The sequence below is a fragment of the Schistocerca gregaria genome, chromosome 7 (genome assembly GCF_023897955.1).
Source record: "Schistocerca gregaria isolate iqSchGreg1 chromosome 7, iqSchGreg1.2, whole genome shotgun sequence".
Taxonomy (NCBI): Eukaryota; Metazoa; Arthropoda; class Insecta; order Orthoptera; family Acrididae; genus Schistocerca; species Schistocerca gregaria.
In genome coordinates this window covers 192,015,939-192,042,827 of record NC_064926.1, presented here as the reverse complement: position 1 = coordinate 192,042,827, position 26,889 = coordinate 192,015,939, and the positions used below count along the sequence as shown (strand labels likewise).

General features: G+C 44.0%; 1 protein-coding gene across 1 annotated transcript in view; it reads right to left on the bottom strand.

Moving 5' to 3' along the window:
* Nucleotides 1-224: 224 nt before the first annotated feature.
* LOC126282058 (lutropin-choriogonadotropic hormone receptor-like) overlaps nt 225-26,889 on the bottom strand; it is an 800,001-nt gene continuing 773,336 nt past the window's right edge. The window contains exons 22-24 of the mRNA XM_049981496.1: nt 5,968-6,027; nt 5,632-5,916; nt 225-791 (exon numbers count right to left, since the gene is read on the bottom strand). Coding sequence (XP_049837453.1) covers nt 537-791; nt 5,632-5,916; nt 5,968-6,027 — 600 coding nt within the window. The 3' untranslated portion in view covers nt 225-536. The remainder of the gene's footprint in view (nt 792-5,631; nt 5,917-5,967; nt 6,028-26,889) is intronic.

The window sequence follows — 26,889 nt, the reverse complement described above, 5'->3', positions numbered from 1 at the left end:
ATATTCTACTGGTGAAGATCAAGGGATCACAAATTTAGCATTGGAGGGCAGCGTGGAGGGTAAAAATCGTAGAGGGAGACCGAGAGATGAGTACACCAAGCAGATTCAGAAGGATGTAGGTTGCAGTAGGTACTGGGAGATGAAGCAGCTTGCACAGGATAGAGTAGCATGGAGAGCTGCATCAAACCAGTCTCAGGACTGAAGACAACAACAACAACATTCTACTGGTGTTTATTTGGAATGGTTCTGGCCTTTCTTCAGAGCTTTGCACTCAAATGTCTTCCATCAAGTTGTCTATGAAAATAGTAAGAATAGTGAAATGCTCAACGTACAAATTATGTGTAAAATAGTCTTCGGTTTACTAAGACCTATTGCTAATGTCCTTTCGACTGTTTCTGCGGAGCTTAACGCAACACACTCGGGAATACAAGTGTCCCTTCCGGCCACTTGTGTAACTGCGAGGCCTACTCGTGTGTTTCCGCTCCCGTGGCTCAGTGACGCCCACACTGGGACGCCTGTCAGCTCCCGGCGGCGCCTCAGGACGCGGAGGAAGGTCCCGGCTGGGGCCTGCTGTGACTAGAGCGACCTGCGGCGGCGCCGGATCTGGTGCTGGCGCGCGGCGACGACTGGGACGAGGAGCAGCGCGACGAGGACGTCGGCGACGGCGACGAGGGCGACGAGGGCGACGAGAAGCTGGCGCGCTGGCCGCGCGGCTGCTGCTGCTGGTGCTGGTGGTAGTGCACGACCGCTGCTTCCGACATCCGGCGTCCCGGCGCCGTCGTAGCCACCACCTGCAAAATGGCAGCCCGTCACTGACTGTGGCTGCTGCGAGCCTGCTGGTTTACCACTCCAGATACGAGGCGTGCGCTGCCATGCTAAAATCTGCCATATCATAAATACACTACTGGCCATTAAAATTGCTACACCACGAAGAAATGCAGATGATATTCATTGGACAAATATATTATACTACAACTGACATGTGATTGCATTTTCTCGCAATTTGGGTGCATAGATCCGGAGAAATCAGTACCCCAGAACAAACACATTTGGCCGTAATAACGGCCTTGATACCCCTGGGTATTGAGTCAAATAGAGCTTGGATGGCGTGTACAGGTACAGCTGTCCATGCAGCTTCAACACGATACCACAGTTCATCAAGAGTAGTGACTGGCGTTGCTCGGCCACCATGGACCAGACGTTTTCAATTGGTGAGAGATCTGGAGAATGTGCTGGCCAGGGCAGCAGTCAACCATTTTCTGTATCCAGAAAGACCCGTACAGGACCTACAACATGCGGTCGTGCATTATCCTCCAGATATGTAGGGTTTCGCAGGAATCGAATGGAGGGTAGAGCCACGGGTCGTAACACATCTGAAATGTAACGTCCACTGTTCAAAGTGCCGTCAATGCGAAGGTGACCGAGACGTGTAACCAATGGTACCCCATACCATCACACCAGATGATACGCCAGTATGGCGATGACGAATACATGCTTTCAATCTGCGTTCACCACGATGTCGCCAAACACGGATGCGACCATAATGATGCTGTAAACAGAACCTGGATTCATCCGAAGAAATGACGTTTTGCCATTCGTGCACCCAAGTTCGTCGTTGAATACACCATCGCAGGCGCTCCTGTCTGTGATGCAGCGTCGAGGGTAATAACCGCAGCCATGGTCTCCGAGCTGATAGTCCATGCTGCTGCAAACGTCGTCGAACTGTTCGTGCAGATGGTTCTTGTCTTGCAAACGTCCCCATCTGTTGACTCAGGGATCGAGACGTGTGTGCACGATCCGTTACAGCCGTGCGGATAAGATGCCTGTCATCTCGACTGCTAGTGATACGAGGCCGTTGGGATCCAGCAGGGCATTCCGTATTACGTTCCTAAACCCATCGATTCCATATTCTGCTAACAGTCATTCGATCTCGAGCAAAGCGAGCAGCAATGGCGCGATATGATAAACCGCAATCGCGTTCGGCTACAATCCGACCTTTATCAAAGTCGGAAACCTGATAGTAAGCATTTTTCCTCCTTACACGAGGCATCACAACAACGTTTCACCAGGCAACTCCGGTCCACTGCTGTTTGTGTATCAGAAATCGGTTGGAAACTTTCCTCATGTCAGCACGTTGTAGGTGTCGCCTCTGAAAAGCTAATCATTTGCATATCACAACATCTTCTTCCTGTCGGTTAAATTTCGCGTCTGTAGGACGTCATCTTCGTGGTGTAGCAATTTTAATGGCCAGAAGTGTATGTGGGCACAGCTAAGTAACGCAGAATTGACCACTAGATACCAGGAGAGGCGGACCCACCAATACAGAAGAACGAACGGGTAGAGCGTTTGATATACAATTGAAAGAAGATCTTAACGCAAAGAGCTCTAGATCCGCACTGTGTATACACGTATGAGAGATCCTGTAAGTAGGCTGTTTAGGTTTTTATGTTGGTAACGCGATGTAGTGCTCTGTATGAAAATCGGTGACTGCGCTGAGTGCACTCTGTTGCTGGTTGGACTCGTTGTTGGAATATTCGCTAGTGTAGCGTTGGGCAGTTGGATGTGAACAGCGCGTAGCGTTGGGCAGTGGTAGGTGAACCGCCAGCAGTGGAGGATGTGGGGAGAGAGATGCCAGAGTTTTTGAGAGGTTACTATGAGCGGACGATCTGGACGTGTGTCCGTCAGAAAAAGAAAATTTGTTTAATTGGATGTCACAAAATTACATACATATTACGACTTTTAAACACTATTGAGGTAAATACATTGTTTGTTCTCTACCAAATCTTTCATTTACTAACTATACCCATCAGTAGTTAATGCCTTCTGTAGGTAGAAACTTTTATTTAGCTGGCAGTATTGGCGCTCGCTGTATTGCAGTAGTTCGAGTCAAAAATGGTTCAAATGGCTCTGAGCACTATGGGACTTAACATACGTCATCAGTAACCTAGACTTAGAACTATTTAAACCTAAGGACATCACACACATCCATGACAGAGGCAGGATTCGAACCTGCGACCGTAGTGGTCGCGCGGTTCCAGACTGACGCGCCTAGAACCGCTCGGCCACACCGTCCGGCCCAGTTCCAGTCACGAAGATTTTTGTGAGGTAAGTGATTCATGAAAGGTATAGGTTATTGTTAGTCAGTGCCATTCTTTTGTCGGGATTATTGTAAGTCAGATTGCGTTGTGCAAAAATATTGTGTGTCAGTTTAGTGATGATCAGAATAAGTAAAGAGAAAACTGTCTGAGTACGATGAGTTTTGCTCAGTTGTTTGAAAATCAAATAACTTAAGAGTTTCTGCAGGACTGTCATTCTTTACATTCAAAGGAGAAGTTTCAAACCAACATTCTACACCGACGGGAAAAAAAATCGCATCACCAAGAAGGAGTTGTACGACATAAGCGAAAATAGGTAGGCGTGTTTCTACACCTTAAAGATGATGTCTTTTCAGATTTCGTGCCAGTCGGATAAAAGTGGCGCTGGTACCGTCATTATCAAGATGCAAATCAGGTTTGCTTTAAATACACGCTGTAATGGCCGTGAGCGTTAGTTACCTTTAAGATTGGACATGGTGAGTAGATGTCAGTTAAGAATGCCTTTAAGGGGACAAAGACGCCATTATCAACACCTCACTGAGTCTGAACGTGGCCCTCTAATAGCGCTACGAGAAGCTGGATGTTCCTTCTGTGATACTGCAGAAAGACCTGGCAGGAATGTTGCCACTGTACGTGACTGCTGGTAGCAGTGGTCATAAAAGTGTATTGTCACAAGGAGACCGGATTTCTGACGGCCGCTTCAGTCCAGAACCACGCTGCTGCTACGGTCACAGGTTCGAATCCTACCTTGGGCATGGATATCTGTGATGTCCTTAGATCTAAGTCTAGGGAATTGATGACCTCAGATGTTAAGTCCCATAGTGCTTAGAGCCATTGGATGTGAAGTCGTCGTTGGTCCCTTTCTTGCATGAGGTTTTCTCCACACCCATAACGTAAACCCGGTCGATACAATTTGAAACGCGACTTGTTCGACCAGGCACCATGCTTTCGGTAATCAACAGTCCAATGTCGGTGTTGACGGGCCCAGGCGAGGCGTAAGGCTTTGTGTCGTGCAGTCATCAAGGGTACACGAGTGGGTCTTCGGCTCCGAAAGCCCATATCGATGACGTTTCGTTGGATGGTTCACACATTGCACTTGATGACGGCCCAGCATTGATATCTGCAGCAATTTTCGGAGGGGTTGTACTTCTGTCCTGTTGAATGATTCTCTTCAGTCGTCGTTGGTCCCGTTGTTACAGGATCTTTTATGGCCTCAGCGATGTCGGAGATTTCATGTTTTACCGGATTCTTGACAATCACCGTACACTCGTGAAAGGGTCGTAAGGGAAAATCCCACTTCATGAATGGATGCAAGCGTTCAGACAGGAAGCTTACGTACGTGTCACCGGCCAGAGTGGTATCTAGACGTATCAGGGGCCCCATATCACTACAACGGCACACTCCCCAGACCATTACAGATCCTCCACCAGCTTGGGCACTCTCGTGCTGACATGCACGGTTCATGGATTCATTCGACCAGATGACATGTCTCCAGTCATCAACAGTTCAATGCTAGTGTTCACGGGACCAGGCGAGGCGTAAGGCTTTGTGTCGTGCAGTCATCAAGGGTACACGAGTGGGTCTTCGGCTCCGAAAGCCCATATCGATGATGTTTCGTTGAATGGTTCGAACTCTGACACTCGTTGACGGCCAAGCATTGAAATCTGCAGCAGTTTGCGGAAGGTGTGCACTTCTGTCACGTTGAACAATTCTCTTCAGTCGTCGTTGGCCGGCCGCTGTGGCCGAGCGGTTCTAGCCGCTTCAGTCAGGAAACGCGCTGCTCCTACGGTCGCACGTTCGAATCCTGCCTCGGTCATGGATGTGTGTGAGTCCTTAGATTTGTTAGGTTTAAGTAGCTCTAAGTCTAGGGGACTGATGACCTCAGATGTTAAGTCCCATAGTGCTTGGAGCCATTTGATTTGAAGTCGTCGTTGGTCCCGTTCTTGCAGGCTCTTTTTCGGCAGCAGCGATGTCGGAGCTTTTAGTGCATTCCTGATATTGACAGTATACTCGTGACATTGTCGTACAGGAAAGTCTCCACTTCATCGCTACATCGGAGATGGTGTGTCCCATCAATGGTGCGCGCAACTATAACACCACATTCAAACTCACATAATTCTTGATAACCTGCTATTGTAGCAGCAGTAATCGATCTAACAAATGCTCCAGGCACTTTTGCCGACCGTAGCGCCATATTCGGCTTGTTTAGATACCTGTGTAATTGAATATGCATGCCTATACTAGTTTCTTTGGCGCTTCTGTGTATATCTATGTGTTACATTTTCACATATTTCGAAGTTTTTATTTAGTGTGCCACAGACAGAACAACATGTCTAGCATTTGTTCAAGAGAAGAAATGTGTGTTTTAATAGAGGTAACGTGGGAATTGTAGGCGGGTACATTTTTGTGAACAAATTGTGTGGTTTGCGAGTCAAATAAAGCAGACAACTGCCACTGGAGAGCGCTGAGGATGCAAAATCACGTGCTTGTTGGAGGGTTAACCAGTAAACAACGAGCAGCGGTTCGTGTCACGTACCTTTGTGGTGTGCGGCGGGCTGCAGTGCAGGACGGCGTAGCAGGGCGTGCCCGCCCCCACGCTGGGGCCGCCCAGCAGCGAGGCGGTCGCGCCCCCGTCGCCGTCCTCGTTATCGGGGTCGGCGTCCGCGTCTCGCTCGCCGTCGACGTCCGCGTCACCGCCACCTCCGGTGTCACCGTCACCGTCGGCGTCGGCGTGGCAGCTGGTGCTGGTCTCCGGCTCGGCGGCGGAGGGTATGGTGGCGAGGAAGCGCACCGTGAGCCGCCCTGGGGAGCCGGGCAGCGCCTCGCCGCCGCCGCCGCCGCCGCCCCCGCCGCCGGAGCCGACGCCGAAGACGCTGCCGAGCGCGGGGCACGAGTCCTCGTGCTGCACGGCCGCCTGGCGCGTCAGCCGCGGCTTCGGCCGGGCGCCACCCCCGACACCGCCCCCGGCGGAAGCGTGCGCCGCTGCCGCCGGCGCTGCGAGACAAGTCAGGTGCTGGTTACGAGTGTTACATGCAGAGCCCTACCGACGGAGCGGCCACATGGGCTCCCTACTTGGTGCAAAATCTAACCGAAAACAAGAAACAAGGTGTTTTATGAATTAAGCGACAGAGGTATTTGAGTACCACCATACTTCAAGTTCCTATGTTCCGTCTACGAGAAATTGGCTATCTATCGGCGCGCAACTGTAAATGAAAGCTGTCTTCACTGTATCATTTCGTCCTAGTAACATGATAAACGACTAATCCCGAAAATACAAGGTCCGACAGGGAGGTGTTACACTTTTCAAAGCATTTTAATACATTTATTTTTTAAATAAATTTCAGTTTTTATATTTCTAAAAGATTACAACTATAACACTATTTAATAAACATAAAGCCCCAACAACAATACATTGCTGCACGCGAGTGGAAAAACTGTGCATACATCTGTCAAGCATAGGAGGGGGAATTTCTCGAGTTAACGACTTCTCAAACATCTTCATGAGTCCGTAGTTTTTCAATGTAAAGCCGAGATTTCAGGTAGCTCCGTAAGAAATATGTGGTCTTGAGATGTGGAAAGTAGCCCCAACCTGCTGAAATGTGATCACCAACCGAACACGGAGGGCATACAGCAAAAACTGCAAACAGCGTCTGTAAATTATAGGATTAGTACCAACCTACCGATACGAGAGTGTTGTCCCCTATGAACACGATGAAAAAAAAAACACTATTTTCAAATACACATGGTACAGGTAGAAAACTAAGATGGAAACTATAGGATAAAAACAGTCTTAATCATTTTTGATCAGCTCTCGCACCTTAAAAATACTAAGTTGGTAACTTTCAGTATTTGAGATGTAATAACTTTTGTGTTCTACTTGTGAAATTTAGTTGTTGAGTAAGACATCAAAATCAATTACATCCAGACTTATAAGTTCTGAATCTCGCCCTCTTCTCGAATAATTTCAGCAGACGCCCATGCCAAAAACCGACGGCAGCAAAATAACGCCTGACGGACGGAGCAAGTAGGTCTTAAAAAACAGACTAGCACTCTCAAATTATCGAGGCCAATCTGATATCTTCTAAATGCTGGCATAAAAACTTCTCGCGACATCCTTTGAAGTGACACTGTGAGTTGGCAGTCACAGTGTGTCCATTTTCCGGGAGAAAGTAGGGTCGAATGTCGCCAAATCGGTTTAATCCAGACTATACAGTTACTTTAGCACTGTGTAGGGGCTTCTCGTGGAGTTTCCGTGATTATTTTCCTACCAGAACCGGCAATTTCGTTTATGAACAGCCCCCGATAAATGAAAATACTGTCATTTTCCAAGGTTTCCAGCATTCTTTCTGTAAACATACACCACCGTACATGGGCACTTTGCTTCAGTAGCTGAAACATCATGATTTTAAAAGGATGAAAGTGGATGTCAAAGTGCAAAATGCGACGAACTGACCTGTCTGTCGCAAAGAGCGAACATGTCGCACCACCGAGGTCTGGCCTCCACAGCTTCTCGAACTTTCTCAACGATTTCTGTTATTCTAACTGTCCGAACACCTCTCCGAGTTGTTCCAGGTGTCACCGTTCATCTCGTTCTCAAGATGTTGAACCACTTCATTATTGTTGGATGAGTGGGATAGCACCTTGTCGACCAACACTGAACTGATCGCGGAATCTTCGCTGCGTGTGCACTACCGAATGACCGGTTACAACAAAGGTGTCGCAAAGAAACACACATTGTTCAATTGACCAAGGCTTTATGGGTGCTGAAATGGCAACTAATAATGAACGTACATCAACCATTGCGCATGCGCTGGTTCCCCACAACTGAAGTTATGGGTGACTCTCAAACGTAACACATCCATGGCGGACCCTGTACTTCTGCCGCTAACATGGTTTGTGTTGAAACAGTGCGAGTGCTTTAGACAACTGCCAAGTACACAGCTCGTTCATTTTCAATAATGGAGTTCTTGCTGTTGCTTCGCTACAGATCGGCGAGCAATGGATAAAGCAATTACGTTATTTGCCCGAAGGATTCCGATTTTTACTGATTTCTGCCGACTGAGGCCTAGAGCGAAAGGCGAAGGTGCCTGAAGTCAGCAAAGAATGTGGAGAGGTTATGTAATTTATTTACCCCTCTATCCATTGTTATTTCTGCTCTGAACCTACGGTTGGTACGAACTGCTATATAAATAAATGCAGAATTCAAGAAGAAGCCTTCTGTGGCTGATTAATAATTTTAGGGGAGTTGCCAGTCGCTGTGCCTACGGACAGATGCATCCTTTCCATCTGGAAATTAGTGAAACACTCGTGTAAACAAATATGTACTCTGCCGTCGGTTTTTGGCGTGAGCGTTCGCTTAAATTATTCGAAAAGAGGGCGAGATTCAGAACTTATAAGTTCTGATTTTGGTGTCTTACTCAAGAACTAAATTTCACAAGTAGAACACAAAAGTTATTACATCTCAAAAGACTGAAAGTTACCTACTTAGTGTTTTTAAGGTGCGAGGGCTGATCAGCAATGATTAAGACTGTTTTTATCCTATAGTTTCCGTCTTAGTTTCCTATCTGTACCATGTATATTTGAAAATAGTGTTTTTTTTATTTATCATGTCCATAGGGGACAAAACTCTCGTATCGGTAGGTTAGTACTAATCCAATAATTTACAGACGCTGTTTGCAGTGTTTGCTGTATGACACTCCGTGTTCGGTTGTTGATCACATTTAGCTTTTACTTTATTTATTAATTTTGTTTTTTGAGTCGTCAATCTTCGAGCTGATTTACGCGGCCCCCTATGAATTCCTCTGCTGTGCCCACCTTTCCATCTCAGTGTAGCACTTGCAACTTACGTCCTCAGTTATTTGCTGGGTGTACCCCAATCTCTGACTTCCTACTAAGTTTTCATCCTCTACAGCTCCCTCTGGCACCATGGAAGTTATTTCCGGTACCTTAAGACATGACCAGTCATTCTACCTCTTCTTCTTGTCAGTGTTTTCCACATGTTCCTTTGCTCGCCGATTCTGCCTAGCTAATTTTGAACCATTCTACTCCTACACCACGTCTGAAATGTGACTATTTTCTCCTGTCCCGGTTTTGCCACAGTCCATGTCGCACTGCCGTACAATGCTGTGCTGCAAATGTACCTTCTCAGAAATTTCCTCCTCACATCAAAACCTATGTTTGTTATTAGTAGACTTCTTTTGGTCAAAAATGCTCTTTTTGCGAGTGCTAGTCTGCTTTTTATGTCCTACTTGCTCTGTCCATCTTACGTTATTTTGCTGTCTAGGTAGCAGAATTCCTGATCTTCATCTACTTCGTGATTAGCAATTATGATGTTAAACCACGCACGAACTAAAACTTTCGAAAAGTTGCAGCAAGTGTACGGTGAATATGCACTTACCTCGTGCAACAGTGTTTAGATGGTTCAAGGACTTCCAAAGACTTGTGAGTGTTACGCAAGATAGGCCTGGCTTTTCGGCTTCTTCTGTGACTGAAGTCAGTACCAATACAGCTGTTGTGATTGTCCGTGAGAGTCAGCGGATAAGATTACTTAACCTCGGTTAAGTTTTGAGAGTTTCATACAGCAGTATCTTTACTATTATACATGATCACCTCCATATGACCCAATGTTTGTGCCCGTTATGTACCACATCTGTTGACTATAGAACAAAAACCTGTGCGATGGAGACAAACTGTGAGGTGCTGCACCTATTTGCTGATGTGGAGGATGTGTTTGTGGAATCGATTGTAACCGATGACGAATCATGAGTGCATCATTATGATCTTGTAAGGAAAACGAACTAGCACAATGTAGAAATCGCTAGGTTCTTTAATACCAAAAAAGGTGTAAGTTGTTAGTTGTTCCACCTGCGCCCACATCTCGTGGTCGTGCGCTAGCGTTCTCGCTTCCCACGCCCGGGTTTCCGGGTTCGATTCCCGGCGAGGTCAGGGATTTTCTCTGCCTCGTGATGGCTGGGTGTTGTGTGATGTCCTTATGTTAGTAAGGTTTAAGTAGTTCTAAGTTCTAGGGGACTGATGTCCTAAGATGTTAAGTCCCATAGTGCTCAGAGCCATTTGAACCATTTTTTTTGTTCCACCTGCAGGGAAAGTGATGGTGGTCACGTCTTTTGACTGTCGCGGAATGATTTACCAGCATGGAATTCACCCCCACACTACTGTTACAGTAACATACTACAAGTCAGTACTGGCTAAACTGAAGAAGCACATTACGAGGAAACGACCAGAACGTTCTCGGAATGGGTGGCGACTCCATCATGACAACGTGCGGCCTCAAGTCGCAAATCAAGTCGTGCAGTTTCTGGCTCAATTCAACATTACCTGTGTACCACACAGCCTTATGGCCCCGATTGATCCTCCTGTTAATTTTTTTTTGTTATTTCACATCGCCAAAGTTAAAGCAGGCAACGCATGGTCTTTGATTAGTAATCAAAACCCCCTTGATCCCTGTTTCGAGACCCACCACCGCTTAAATTTTGATTAATAATCTGCATTGGCGGGCCGTCCGGGGTGGCCGAGCGGTTCTAGGCGCTACAGTCTGGAACCGCACTACCGCTACGGTCGCACGTTCGAATCCTGCCTCGGGGATGGGTGTGTGTGCAGTCCTTAGGTTAGTTGGGTTTAAGTAGCTCTAAGTTCTAGGGGACTGATGACCTCAGATGTTAAGTCCCATAGTGCTGAGAGCCATTTCAACCATTTTTTGCATTGGCGGCCGAAGACTTCCGGCATAAGAAGTCACCCTCATTCTGTCAATGGCCTTGTCAGAAGGGCGGTGGAGCGGATAGAGGTTCAGGGCACTCTCTTGTTCTTGGAGTGGGAAGCTGCCGCTAAAGGTGGAAGATTCAGCAATGATCAACGGCATGAGAATGTAGAAAGCAATTGAAACAATTGCATTAAAGACACATGACGTGTATACACAGGACATGCGGCCTGTAATTGAAAAACTGTCATCATGATCTCTCCATTGACAAAAGATTCCGGAATAATCCCCCATTCGGATCTCCGGGAGGGGACTGCCAAGGGGGAAGCGACCATAAGAAAAAGACTGAATAACCAACGAGAAGTTCGCGTTCTACGAGTCGGAGCGTGGAATGTCAGAAGCGTGAATGTGGTAGGGTAGCTAGAAAATCTGAAAAGGGAAATGCAAAGGCTCAATCTAGATATAGTAGGGGTCAGTGAAGTGAAATGAAAAGAAGACAAGGATTTCTGATTTCTGATCAGATGAGTATAGGGTAATATCAACAGCAGCAGAAAATAGTGTAACGGGAGTGGGATTCGTTATGACTAGGAAGGTAGGGCAGAGAGTGTGTTTACTGTTAGCAGTTCAGTGATAGTGTTGTTGTTATCAGAATCGACAGTAAACCAACACCGAAAAAGATTGTTCAGATATATATTCTGACCTCGCAAGCCGAAGATGAAGAGACAGAGAAAATATATGTAAAGGAAGATGAAAATCAAACAGTCATAGCGGACAGAAAGGGTTACAGGAGAAGCTGGGCTTGGGACAAGGAATGAAAGAGAAAAAAGTCTTATTGAACTCTGCAAGAAATTTCAGCTCGTAATAGCAAATACTCTGTTCAAGAATATCAAGAGGAGGAACCATACGTGGAAAAGGCTGGGTGACACGGGAAGATATCAATTAGATTCCGAAATCAAATACCGGGTTGTAAGGTGTACTCAGGAGCAGATATCGACTCAGATTACAATGTAGTAGTGATGAAGAGTAGGCTAAGTTTAAGAGATTAGCAAGGAAGAATCAGTACGCAAAGAAGGGGGTTACGGAAGTACTAAGGAATAACGAGATATGCTTGAAGTATACAGCAACAAGGACTAGCTCAGTAGGCAGCGCAGTTAAAGAGGAATGGCCATCTCTAAAAAGGGCAATCACAGATGCTGGAAGGAAAAACATAGGTGCAAAGAAACTAACTGCGAAGAAACTACGGATAATAGAAGAAATACTTCAGCTGATCGAAGAAAGAAGGACGCACAAAAACGTTCAGGAAAGCCGAGGAACTCTTTAGGACACGTAGCTGACAAGCAAAATAAATAGGAAGTGCAGGGCAGCTAAAACGAAATGGCTGCATGAAAAATGTGAAAAAATCGAAAAAGAAATATGCTGAGGACAGACTCAGCGCATAGAAAAATCAAAATAACCTTCATCAAAATTAATAGCAAGGGTTGATAGCATTAAGAATGCAGTGGGAATACAGACGAGAGTGCGGAGAGGTGGACAGGGTGCATTGGAGGCCTGTGCGAGGGGGAAGATTTGTCTGATTCGGTAGAAGAAGGAACAGCAGTCGATTTAGAAAAGATGGGGGATCCAGTATTAGAATCAGAATTTAAGAGATCTTTGGAGGGCTTAAGATCAAATAAGGCAGACAGGATAGATAAAATTCCATCAGAATTTCTAAAATCATTGGAGGAAGTGGCAACAAAGCGATTATTCACGTTGATGGGTAGAGTGTGAGTCTGGTGATACACTACCTGACTTTCAGGAAAATAACTTCCACACAATTCCGAAGACTGCAAGAGCAGACAGTGCGAGAATTGTCTCATAGTCAGCTTAATAGCTCATGCATCAAAGTTACTTACAAGAATAATATGCAGAAGAATGGAAAAGAAAATTGAAGATGTGTTAGATGACGATCGGATTGGCTTTAGGAAAGGTAAAGGAACCAGAGAGGCAATTCTTACTTTGCGGCTGATAATGGGAGCAAGACTAAAGAAAAATCAAGACCCGTTCATAAGATCTGTCGACCTGGAAAAAGCATTCGACAATGTCAAACGGTGCAAGATGTTCAAAATTCTGAGCAAAATAGGAGTAAGCTATGGGGAGAGACGGGTAATTTAGAATATGTACAAGAGCCAAGAGGAAATAATGGAAGTGGACGGCCAAGAAGGAATTTCTCGGATTAAAAAAGGTGTAAGACAGGGATGTAATCTTTCGGCCCTACTGTTCAATCTGTACGTCGAATAAGCAACGCTGGAAATAAAAAAAGGTTCATGAGTGGAATTAAAATTCAAGGTGAAAGTATATCAATGATACGATTCGCTGATGACATTGCCAACCTGAGTGAAAGTGAAGAAGAATTACATGATCTGCTGAACGGAATGAACAATATAATGAGTATAGAATCTGGATTCAGAGTAAATCGAAGAAAGACAAAAGTAATGAGAAGTAGCAGAAATGAAACAGTGAGAAACTTAACATTAGGATTGATGGTCACGAAACAGGTGAAGTTAAGGAATGCTGCTACCTTGGAAGCATAATGATCAATGGTGGAGGAGCAAGGAGGACGTCAAAAGCATGCTAGCAAAGGGAAAAAGGCATTCCTGGCCAAGAGAAGTGTACTAGGATCAAACGCAGGCCTTAATTTGAGGAAGAAATTTATGAGAATGTACGGCTGGAGTACAGCATTGTATGGTAGTGAAACATGGACTATGGGGAAACCTGAACAGAAGAGAATCGAAACATTTGAGGTGTGATACTACTGACGAATGTTGAAAATTAGGTAGACTGATAAGGACTGAGGAGGTTCTGTGCAGAATCGGAGAGGAAAGGAGTATGTGGAAAACACTGATAAGAAGAAGAAGCAACAGGATGATAGGACATCTGCTAAGACATCAGGGAATGACTTCCATGGTACTAGAGGGAGCTGTAGAGGGCAAAAACTGTAGAGGAAGAGAGAGATTGGAATACATCAAGCAAATAATTGAGGACGTAGGTTGCAAGTGCTAGTCTAGATGAAGAGGTTGGCGCAGGAGAGGAATTCGTGACGGACCGCATCAAACCAGTCAGAAGGAGACTGATGACTCAAAAAAGAAAAGGGGGGGAGGAGGAGGTAAGGCTTCGCGGCATTCGATTGAGAACTCTGAAGCAGTGCTCAAGAAAAGCGATTTTCAAAGACCTGTCAAAGAAAGGCATGCACCCTCTATTCGCGGACTGACATAGAAGCTGTAACAAGTACATTCAAGTAAGAGGGGATTACTTTGAAAAAGATAATGTAAACATTGAAATGGAGTAATAAACTTCTGTGAAAATAAATCAGTCTCAGTGTTTGTTGATCAGCGCTCGTATACATCTACATGACTACTCTACAATTCACATTTAAGTGCTTGGCAGAGGGTTCATCGAGCCACAATCATACTATCTCTCTACTATTCCACTCCCGAACAGCGAGCGGGAAAAACGAACACCTAAACCTTTCTGTTCGAGCTCTGATTTCTCTTATTTTATTTTGATGATCATTCCTACCTATGTAGGTTGGGCTCAACAAAATATTTTCGCATTCGGAAGAGAAAGTTGGTGACTGAAATTTCGTAAAAAGGTCTCGCCGCGACGAAAAACGTGTATGCTGTAATGACTTCCATTCCAACTCGTGTATCATATCTGCCACACTCTCTCCCCTATAACGCGATAATACAAAACGAGCTGCCCTTTCGATGTCCTCCGTCAATCCCACCTGGTAAGGATCCCACACCGCGCAGCAATATTCTAACAGAGGACGAACGAGTGTAGTGTAAGCTGTCTCTTTAGTGGACTTGTTGCATCTTCTAAGTGTCCTGCCAATGAAACGCAACCTTTGGCTCGCCTTCCCGACAATATTATCTATGTGGTCCTTCCAACTGAAGTTGTTCGTAATTTTAATACCCAGGTACTTAGTTGAATTGACAGCCTTGAGAATTGTACTATTTATCGAGTAATCGAATTCCAACGGATTTCTTTTGGAACTCATGTGGATCATCTCACACTTTTCGTTATTTAGCGTCAACTGCCACCTGACACACCATACAGCAATCTTTTCTAAATCGCTTTGCAGCTGATACTGGTCTTCGGATGACCTTACTAGACGGTAAATTACAGCATCATCGTATTCGTTTGGTACCTAAATGATACGCTTATTTCAATAGTGTATGAATAGTATTTCTTTTTATGATACTGAAATGGTGCCATCCTTTTGAGTCAACCATATGAAATTACACCGTTATATGATTAAATCTGGAGTGTCCAACAATTTATGATATAAAGCAACAAAATATTAACAAAGATAATTTATTTATACTCCAATAATGTTAAATTGAAACCAAAAATTAAAAATCTTAAATGGGAAAAAGGTCTTAATGACTGAGAAATCTTGATGAATATGAACAAAAATGCCACATTAATACCCCTCGAAGTGGAGAAACAGGGGATAAACTTTATTTAGTAGACATGAACCTTCAGCTGCTCTTGTAAGTCTTATTTTATGTGAATCGATTTCAGTGTTACGTTACACCGTAGAAAGGCCCTGTACGATACTAGGTCATCATAAGGATGTAGTGTAATTTGCTGGCCCATATTACGATGGCAATGACTAATGCAATAAGGCAACGGTAATTGCCATCGGAGCACCCACAGACAGAAACGTCTCTCTGTATTCAGAACCGGGACTCATCTGAGACGGCGATGTGATGTGGGCCTGTATTCATCGCTGTACCTGTTGGCGCCAATGTCAGCGTGCCTTTTTCTGTTGATACGTCAAAGGAAGTCACAACAATGATGGCCATGACGACAATCCGTGGTGCTGCAGACGGCGTTGCACTGTCTATATGGATACTTGTTGTGCTGCAAACAAATACGTTTCCTAACTTAAGGTATTTAACAAAGTGAACGAGTCCGCCTTACTGAACGAACAATGTGTCTACTTCTCTGCCGCAAGTCGCGTGGAAGCTGAGATACTGCAGATTGTAACAAACGTTGGAACTCGATGAACGTGAGAAAGCAATATCGCTAAACGATAAACTACAGTCTCAATAGGCCACGCTCCTGTCGCTGTTGAATTTCGTCACATGCTAATAGGCTTTATAAGTGTTACATGAGGCGTAGCTAGGAACAAAAAAATAGTTTTATTTTATAGTGAAATTCGGTGTTAGTTTTTGGTCCCATTAAATGTTATTTTTTGTCACATTCGTGGCCATTTTTGGAAATTAGTTAATAGTTTTGCAAATTCGTTATTATTTATTTGACAAATTCAGTGTATTTTCTGTGAAATTCAGAATATTTTTTTTGGCAAATTCGGTCTTTTTTCCACATTCAGTATCATTTAGAGCCAAAGTAGGTGTTGTTTTGCCAAATACAAGGTAATTTTTATGCCAAATTCATTGTTATTTTTTACCAAATTTAGTATTATTTTTACCCCATCTAGAGTAATTTTTTTCCAAAATTTTGTGTTACTTTTCCGCTAAGTTAGTTCTTATTTTTGCCCAATTCGTTGGTATTCTTTTTCCAAATTCTAGAATTTTTTGTCAGATTTGGTATATTTTCGTGCCAAGTTCGGTGTTCCTTTTCGCCGTACTCGAGGGTTTTCCTGCCAAATTCTGTTTTTAGCCGTACTCGGTTTTATTTTTATTCATATTCCTTGTTTTTTGTTGAACTCGATGTTATTTTTTGCCAAAGTCGGTGTTTTTTTGTCAAAGTCGATGCCTACTTGACAAATTTTATGTTTTTTACACATGCGAAGTTTTTGCCAAATTTAACTGAAGATTATAAATGGACCTCATCCTCGAGGAGATTAGAAGAAAAAATGCAATTATAACATTCAGTATAGTAGTAAACTATTATCCTGAGATTGATAACAATTTTGTACGGCAAAATTACAGAGATCGAGATATTTCGTAAAAAATCGTCGTTTTCGCGTTATTTCACTAAAAAACCCTAATTTCATGTTATTTTTCGTACTATGGTTTTCGTGAAATTTTCCTGTCCCTAGGCATAACATGCTCTTCTCGTAAACAACCAATAATTGACTGAGATATCTGAGTGAGAAACCAGTTATGCAGGCTTTCCTTGCATACAGAATGTAGATAGCGTTACTTCTAGCTACTTTATGCGGCAGTGCTGAAGTGCTAATCATTGTCATATTGAAACATGTACTACACTTTGTGGCTACTCCAGTAACGTATATTCAGATTCTTAAGTTCTGCAAATACTATATTAGTGTTTATTACTGTATTAGTATTACTTTTATGTAAGACTTTATATTATAAGTGATACGTATAACAGACCATGACGACAACAAGATGAACCCTGACAAGGTAGAAACATTCTGGGAAGACCTGGGAATCAGGCTGTTAAAAAAGTTCACAAGAACAACATAATAGTCTTGTTGGGAGACTTCAGCGCCCAACTGGGTAAGGAGATATCATTCCGAAAAGTTATCAGAAACTATCCAGCTCATAAGAGAACAAACACAAATGACTCGAGATTAATATCATAATACCCAAACTTGGGAAAGTTTGAAACTGGTCATCTCATCTTCACATGTAGTTTTTAGGAAATCAAGAACATGTATGAACGCACGGTTTCAAGGCGATATGAAGTAATCAAATTTTCTCGGGCTTCCAGCCGCATCAGGTGGTTAAAATCCCACGAGCTTTCGACCGAACTCTCCTCAGTCATTGTCATTTGGTAAGACTGATTGCTGTGTCGGCGTGGCCGCGTCGTTATATAGCCGCATTGTTGGCTGTGATGTCACTAGTGCTCTCTCCCTCGCCGTATATGGTAATTATTTTCATTCCGCGTCCGTCGCGCCCGTTTTAACATCGCGATAGCCTCGGGGCTGCGCTGAGCTGCAAACCGCTGTCCTTGTTGCTGGTGTTTTCAGAGGCTTTTATTTCAATAGCTTCTTTTATGACACTAACTCAAAATCCCTTCGTCATAATAATGACAGATGTTTCGCCGAATACAATTCGGTGTCCATTTTCTATGGCGTGTTCTGCCACATCTGATTTTTCTGGATATCGTAGGCGTAAGCACCTCTCGTGTTCCGTCCGGCTTTGCTCCACGGTGCGTACTGTCTGGTCGACGAAGTAACAACCACACTGACGAGGTATCTTGTACACTCCAGGCCTTCTAAGCCCTAGATCGTCATTCATAGGCCTCATTGAAACGTCCCCTTAGAAAAATTGTACATGACTGTGCTTAAACTGACACACAATACTTTTAGCGCAACGCAATCTGACTTTCAAAAATCCCTACGAAAGAACGGCCCTGACTAACATTAACCTATACGTTTCACAAATCACTTACCTCACGAAAAATCTTCGTTACTCGAACTACTGCAATACAGCGAGCGCCACTACTGCCAGCTAAATAATAGATTAGAACTACTGAAGGCACTAACTACTGACAGGCATAGTTAGCAAATGAAAGATTTTAATAGGGAACAAACAATGTATTTACCTCACTAGTCATAATATATATAGCAGTTCATGACATCCAGTCTTACAAACTTCAAAACTCCGCCATTTCTCTCCGCACATCCACCACTGCTGGCGGCTCGCCTCCAACTGCGCAACGCTACGCGCTGTTCACATCCATCTGCCCAACACTACAATGGCAGACAACAATGCAAACTAGCCACAGACTGCACACAGCACAGCCAGTGATTTTTCATACAGAGCGCTACGTGGCGTTACCAATAAGAAAACCTAATCAGACTACTTACATCATGATCTGACAAATTTTTGCTGGGACCTGAACACCGATGAAATGTTGTATCTCTTCAGGAGGCGGCTAATCTTTCCCGACAGTGTACCACAGAAAGGCAAAAACACAAGTTTCTTGCTTTCATCCTCGGTGGTGTTCTCTTCTCTGTTGGTGTGTTTCTTGTGTGTCACACCAGATATAGCCTGTGACACCTGTCCGTGGCTGTACCCGTTTTCCCGGAGGACTTTTCGGAGGTGGTTCAGTTGTAGTGGCAGACTTTCAGAGTCTGAGACGACTTCAGCACGATGGACGAGGGTATTCAGAACGCCACATTTTTGTGCCGGATGGTGGTGGCTGAGAGCGTGCAGATACCGAGCCGGCCGGAGTGGCCGTGCGTTTCTAAGCGCTGCAGTCTGGAGCCGAGCGACCGCTATGGTCGCAGGTTCGAATCCTGCCTCGGGCATGGATGTTTGAGACGTCCTTAGGTTAGTTAGGTTTAATTAGTTCTAAGTTCTAGGCGACTGATGACCTCAGAAGTTAAGTCGCATAGTGCTCAGAGCCATATGAACCATTTTTTGCAGATACCGATCTGTGTGTGTCGTTTTCCTGTAGACACTGGTCGTGAAAAACTGGGAGAATATTTAGAACACCTGAACAGCATTCACGGCCACATCAAGTTCACGGTGGAAGTCGAGACAGACGGTGCATTGCCCTTCCTTGACGTCCTCGTTCGACGGAAAACCAATGGGCACCCCAGCCACAGTATCTACAGGAAACCGACACACAGAGATCCTGTTCACATGAATCACCTGAGTACAAATGACAGCTCCGCCAATGCACTGCCCTGTCATACCTTGTGTACTCGATACTACCGCCCTCTGCATATGAGCATATTGGGATCCCATTTTTTTTGTCATCTAAGTGTAACTCACAGATTGAACAAAGCAAACAAACATTTCAAGTGGTCTATTGCGTAATATTGGAGTAATATTTGAAGTGATTATAACAGTCATTAGTTAGAAAGTAACTTGAATCAGCCATACTATTCAACAGTCTTAAAATAAAAAGTGTTTAATCTTTGGTTAGCATTCCAGGTTTTACATGTTACAAGACTATGTTAATTCATGTACGCTTTTGCTAATAAAGCATCTTTTTAAATAATGTAGGCTGCAGATTATTTTCCGTGATGATATTTTATGCTTGTTTATTCCGAACCATACACATTTTACTCTTAGTCCTTAAAGTGAGGAAGTGTTTCATTTATTTATTTTTTAAAGTGGTGTCCTACATTTAAGAGGAAATTTAATACTGTAGTGGAGGCTGGAATCCATGAAAAAGTTCACATGTAGATGTTAGTGAAGAAATTTACTTATGGTTTTGACATTTTGCACTCAAAACTGGAATTTCCTTCCTTGCTACCATTTATGTCCGATTTAGACTGGAGATCGTGCTATTTCCTTTCAACAGCTGTTTTGTGTGACCTAACGAAAACGTTTTAAAGTCTGCACTTCTATATACTGTTTGTATTGTAATCGGCGTAGGTAGAACACAGTTTCCGATCACTCACACTGGCGGTCACACAGAGACCAGTAGACCAGTGGAATAAACAGGTGGCTCCTGCCAGCCATAAGCTAAGCTAAGAGTGCAGTGAAAATCGTGTGTTCAAGCAGCCCATGAAGCGCTCTGAATCGGAAATTATTTATATGATAATAAATTTTTAATATACCACGTTTTAAGTCGAACTAGAAAGTGTAAATAACTTCTCCTAGCTTCACACAATTTGAATTTTTAATAGCGGTGAAAATACGTGGGAAACTTGAAAAACGTGGAGAGCGTGCAGTATATAGTGTCGATGCATGTCGCGGTACTTCCTCAATGATGCATGTATGTTTAGTTCACCACCTAATGCATGTGCCCCACATTTTTCGTTTTAAGTCTTGCAAGTATTTTAGCAGCTATTAAAAATCCGCAATCACAAATTTGGGGGATTAAGAATCTGTATGGAGGAGAAACGATATTATACTTCTTAGTCCTATTTAAAAAGGTAGAGTATTAGAAATTCATTGTTAGTTAAGTACTTATTTTGTGGTTTTCAGTCTTGTGTGAATGAAATTTTTCAATCGATTTCAAACATTTTGAGGAGTTTAGACATTTGGTAAATTTCAGGTTTATTTATGTTTCTCTTTACCTGACTCAGTCAGTATATTGCTTCTTCCTACGTATAACTCGGGAAAGAGCGTGAAGGTAAAAATTACAGACTCAACATGACACGGAAACGTACCAGCAAGCGTTCTTGCTGTAAACCACTACTGACTGGAACAGGAAAAGGGGCAAATAAAAGTCGTCTAAAAAGCATCCTCTTACATACATCAAGTCTCTGGCTCATCGATAAATTGCGAAATTTGTATCGAATAGACAGGCAGACAGACAAGAGAGTGTACTACGTAATAAAAACTTTCTAAAATGAGTACAGTACAGATTTCGTTGAAATTATTCCAGGCATCTCTGAATTAAGCTTTTATATCACTCCTTTTCACTCCCACCATCAGCTGTGGAGGTGCTCGTATTATTTTTCCAGGTTGCAATTAGTACGTGAACCCAGTTTGGTAGAAATTGCCTCAGGCATAACAGTGGTGCAGCAATAAATCGAGTGGGTTGTGACAGTCTCTTTGTGCAGCATGTAATTTGCGCACAATGCGACCTTAGGGGCTGCGATGCAACCTGCTAAGCAGAGCCATCGTGCAGGAAGTCCAAACGGACAGGCGTTGCCCTACGTTATACATTTTGCTCACCACCGTTTCCCTCCGAACCCCTCCCCTCCTGCAGGCAGCACTATGGCGTTATCACCCAGTTCTGAGCTAGGTTTAAAATCTGAAGTCTCCAGCTCACCACGAACAAAGTATATAGTCAATTAAAAAATCTATACCGAACAGACGTGCAAGAAAGAGACCTAATAAATAAAGACAAGGTTAACCACTGTACTGTCAACGGCGCATATCGATGGTTTCACAGAATAGCGATAAATGCTGGACAAGCTCAAGACCACTCCATTAACAGACACTGCCGTGTCAATGGACAGTCGTAATGAAGGACGTAGCCAGGAGTTCGACAAACGGGAGGTCCGATTTGTTAAACAAAACCATTAAAAGCCTCATGTTTTTCACTTATTCTTAAAATTTCCGTAACGAACGACAAACCCATTTTATTGAACAATGACTCGGAGTTTTCACCAAGCGAGGATATAATCTCCTTACTTAGGACTATTTTATTTTGGCAAACCACTAACAAGCAGTCATGTTCCAATCTCCCTTCAACCTCCAAAGTTATTTTACACTCTCCTTCTTTCAGTCTGGATTTGAGATGATTGAAGTGATCGGGAACGGACGAGCACAATTTTTTTGGGACACTGTGATTATTACAGACAGGGATTTTGGAATAGAGGGCTCTCCATTTTGATAAACTCCTCATACCGTTGCAACAACTTTTCTTTTTCATTCGAATAAAAGGTTTTCGGTTGTGCCGCAACAAAGAATGCACCGCTTCTTTAACCTCATCACCACTTTCAAATCGTCGTCCTCCGGACAGCCTTCAGGGGTCCTAAAACCTGGTAATCCGAAAGAGCGAGATCACGGCTGTATGAGGGGTGCAGTGCGACATGGAATCTCGATCTCCTGATGACGGTAGGAGTTGTAGCGGTGGTGTGAGGGCAAGCGTCGTCGTAAAGGAGAAAAACGACTCTCGACACAAGTCCTCTGCGACGGCTCCTTATTGCTGGCTTTAGCTCGTTATTCAACATGGCGCTCTACCGGCCGCTGTTTACTGTTTCATCCCATTGCTGACAGTGCTCCAAACTCGGTCTATTCGTATCCCAGAAGAGGGTCAAAAGGACCTTTCCGGCAGAGGGCTCGTATTTGAATTTCTTCTAGGGTGGAGAAGACGTGTGTCGCCATTCGGAAGACTGTCTTTCGCTCTCTGTTTCATAGTGATGCACCCAGGATTCGTCTTCCGTGACGTAGCGTGTCAGAAAGTTGTGTACTTCAGCCTCGTATGACGCCAGAAATGATGTGGCAACCTGAAAGCTCATCATCTTGTGTCTATCAGTGAGCATCGTCTACATAAAAGAGGATACTTGAGAATCTCGCTAATACTGCTGGTATGAGCGGATCCAACACTGATATTCAGTTCTCTGCCTGAAACTTCTACAGAAATACGTCGGATATCTCAAGTGTCATGGCGGGAGCGCGGCCTACAGTCTCGTCTACATCTACATATACATGGATACTCTGCAAATCACATTTAAGTGCCTGGCAGAGGGTTCATCGAACCACCTTCACAATTCTCTATTATTACAATCTCGTATAACGCGCGGTAAGAACGAACACCTATATCTCTCCGTACGAGCTCTGATTTCCCTTATTTTATCGTGGTGATCGTTTCTCCCTATGGAGGTCGGTGTCAACAAAATATTTTCGCATTCGAAGGAGAAAGTTAGTGATTGGAATTTCGTGAGAAGATGCCGTCGCAGCCGAAAACGCCTTTGTTTTAATGATGCCCAGCCCAAATCCTGTATCATTTCTGTGACACACTCTCTCATATTTCGCGATAATACAAAACTTGGTGCCCTTCTTGGAACTTTTTCGATGTACTCCGTCAGTTCTATCTGGCAAGGATCCCACACCGCGCAGCAGTATTCTAAAAGGGGACGGACAAGCGTAGTGTATGCAGTCCCCTTAGTAGATGTGTTACATTTTCCAAGTGTCCTGCCAATAAAACGCAGTCTTTGGTTAGCCTTCCTCACAAAATTTTTTATGTGTTACTTCCAATTTAAGTTGTTTTTAACGGCCGTGCTGAGACGGCCAGAGCTTTGCTCATCTGTGACTGACTTAGGCCCACTTTTAAAGGCATCAACCCCCTCGTACACCCTTCTCTCACGATTGCAGCTATCTCCATACCTTTCCAACAACCTTCTACGGATTTGTGGAGGTTTCACGCCCTCCGAACAAACACATCGTATTACTGGTAGCTGTTTTCTTACGGTGCTCACAGCTAGGAACGCGGCCATTTTGTTTCAACTGCCTTTCCTATTCAGCTTGTCATGCCATCCGTCGGCGTATTTCGGAACTTTCTCAAAGGATGCATCTTCACTTCCCGAGAGTTTCAAATTCTTGACATGTTACATCTACATCTACATTTATACTCCGCAAGCCACCTAACGGTGTGTGGCGGAGGGCACTTTACGTGCCACTGTCATTACCTCCCTTTCGTGTTCCAGTCGCGTATGGTTCGCGGGAAGAACGGCTGCCGGAAAGCCTCCGTGCCCGCTAGAATCTCTCTAATTTTATATTCATGATCTCCTGGGGAGGTATAAGTACGGGGAGGCAATATATTCGATACCTGGTCCAGAAACGCACCCTCTCGAAACCTGGACAGCAAGCTACATCGCGATGCAGAGCGCCTGTCCTGCAGAGTCTGCCACTTGAGTTTGCTAAACATTTCCGTAACGCTATCACGCTTACCAAATAACCCCGTGACGAAACGCGCCGCTCTTCTTTGGGTCTTCTCTATCTCCTCCGCCAACCCGACCTGGTACGGATCCGACACTGATGAGCAATACTCAAGTATAGGTCGAACGAGTGTTTCGTAAGCCACCTCCTTTGTTGATGGACTACATTTTCTAAGGACTCTCCCCATGAATCTCAACCTGGCACCCGCCTTACCAACAATTAATTTTATATGATTATGCCACTTCAAATCGTTCCGTACGCATACTGCCAGATATTTTACAGAAGTAACTGCTACCAGTGTTCGTTCCGCTATTATACAATCATACAATAAAGGATCCTTCTTTCTATGTATTCGTAATACACTACATTTGTCTATGTTAAGGGTCAGTTGCCACTCCCTGCACCAAGTGCCTATCCGCTGCAGATCTTCCTGCGTTTCACTGCAATTTTCTAATGCTGCAACTTCTCTGTATACTACAGCATCATCTGCGAAAAGCCGCATGGAACTTCCGACACTATCTACTAGGTCGTTTATATACAGGGTGGTCCATTGATCGTGACCGGGCCAAATATCTCACGAAATAAGCGTCAAACGAAAAAACTACAAAGAACGAAACTTGTCTAGGTTGAAGGGAGAAACCAGATGGCGCTATGGTTGGCCCGCTAGATGGCGCTGCCATAGGTCAAACGGATATCAACTGTGTTTTTTAAAATAGGTACCCCCATTTTTATTACATATTCGTGTAGTACGTAAAGAAATACGAATGTTTTAGATGGATCACTTTTTTCCCTTTGTGATAGATGGCGCGGTAATGGTCACAAACATATGGCTCACAATATTAGACGAACAGTTGGTAACAGGTAGGTTTTTTTAAATTAAAATACAGAACGTAGGTACGTTTGAACATTTTATTTCGGTTGTTCCAATATGATACATATACCTTTGTGAATTTATCATTTCTGAGAAAGCATGCTTTGACAGTGTGATTACCTGTAAACACCAAATTAATACAATAAATGTTCAAAATGATGTCCGTCAATCTCAATGCATTTGGCAATATGTGTAACGACATTCCTCTCAACAGCGAGTAGTTCGCCTTCCGTAATGTTCGCACATGCATTGACAATGCGCTGACGTATGTTGTCAGGCGTTGTTGGTGGATCACGATAGCAAATATACTTCAACTTTCCCCCCCCCCACAGAAAAAAAAAAACAGGGACGTCAGATCCGGTTAACGTGCGGGCCATGGTATGGTGTTTCGACGACCAACCCATCTGTCATGAAATATGCTATTCAATACCGCTCCAACCGCACGCGAGCTATGTGCCGGACATCCATCACGTTGGAAGAACATCGCCATTCTGTCATGCAGTGAAACATATTGTAGTAACATCGTTAGAACATTACGTAGGAAATACATTGAACCACTTAGATTGCCATCGATAAAATGGGGGCCAATTATCCTTCCTCCCACAATGCCGCACCATACATTAACCCGCCAGGGTCATTGATGTTCCACTTGTCGCAGCCATCGTGGATTTTCCGTTCCCCAATAGTGCATATTATTCCGGTTTACGTTACCGCTGTTGGTGAATGACGCTTCGTCGCTAAATAGAACGCGTGCAAAAAATATGTCACGTCCCGTAATTTCTCTTGTGCCCAGTGGCAGAACTGTACACGACGTCCAAAGTCTTCACCATGCAATTCCTGGTGCATAGAAATATGGTATGGGTGTAATCGATGTTGATGTAGCATTCTCAACACCGCCGTTTTTGAGATTCCCGATATTCGCGCAATTTGTCTGCTACTGATGTGCGGATTAGCCGCGACAGCAGCTGAAACACCTACTTGGGCATCATCATTTGTTGCAGGTCGTGGTTGACGTTTTACATGTGGCTGAACACTTCCTGTTTCCTTAAATAACGTAACTATCTGGTGAACGGTCCGGACACTTGGATGATGTCGTCCAGGATACCGAGCAGCACACACAGCGCACTCCCGTTGAGCGTTTTGATCACAATAGCCATACATAAACACGGTTTCGACCTTTTCCGCAGCTGGTAAACGGTCCATTTTAACAGGGGTAATGTATCACGAAACGTACTTATACGTTTGTGACTATTACACCGCCATCTATCACAAAGTACTACACGGATATGTAATAAAAAATGGGGGTTCCTATTTATATTCGTTTGACCTAGGGCAGCTCTATCTAGCGGACCAACCATAGCGCCATCTGGTTTCCCCCCTTCAAGCTAGACTTGTTTCGTTCTTTGTAGTTTTTTCGTTTGATGCTTATTTCGTGAGATATTTGGCCCGGTCATTCTGTATATTGTGAAAAGCAATGGTCCCATAACACTCCCCTGTGGCACGCCAGAGGTTACTTTAACGTCTGTAGACGTCTCTCCATTAAGAACAACATGCTGTGATCTGTGTGTTAAAAACTCTTCAATCCAGCCACACAGCTGGTCTGATATTCCGTAGGCTCTTACTTTGTTTATCAGGTGACAGTGCGGAACAGTATCGAGCGCCTTCCGGAAGTCAAGGAAAATGGCGTCTATCTGGGAGCCTGTATCTAATATTTTATGGGTCTTGTGAACAAATGAAGCGAGTTGGATCTGACACGATCGCTATTTCCGGAATCCATGTTGATTCCTACAGAGTAGATTCTGTGTTTCCAGAAATGACATGATACGCGAGCAAAAAACATGTTCTAAAATTCTACAACAGCTCGATGTCAGTGATATAGGCCTATAGTTTTGCACCCTTCTTTAAAAGTGGAACTACCTGTGCTCTTTTCCAATCATT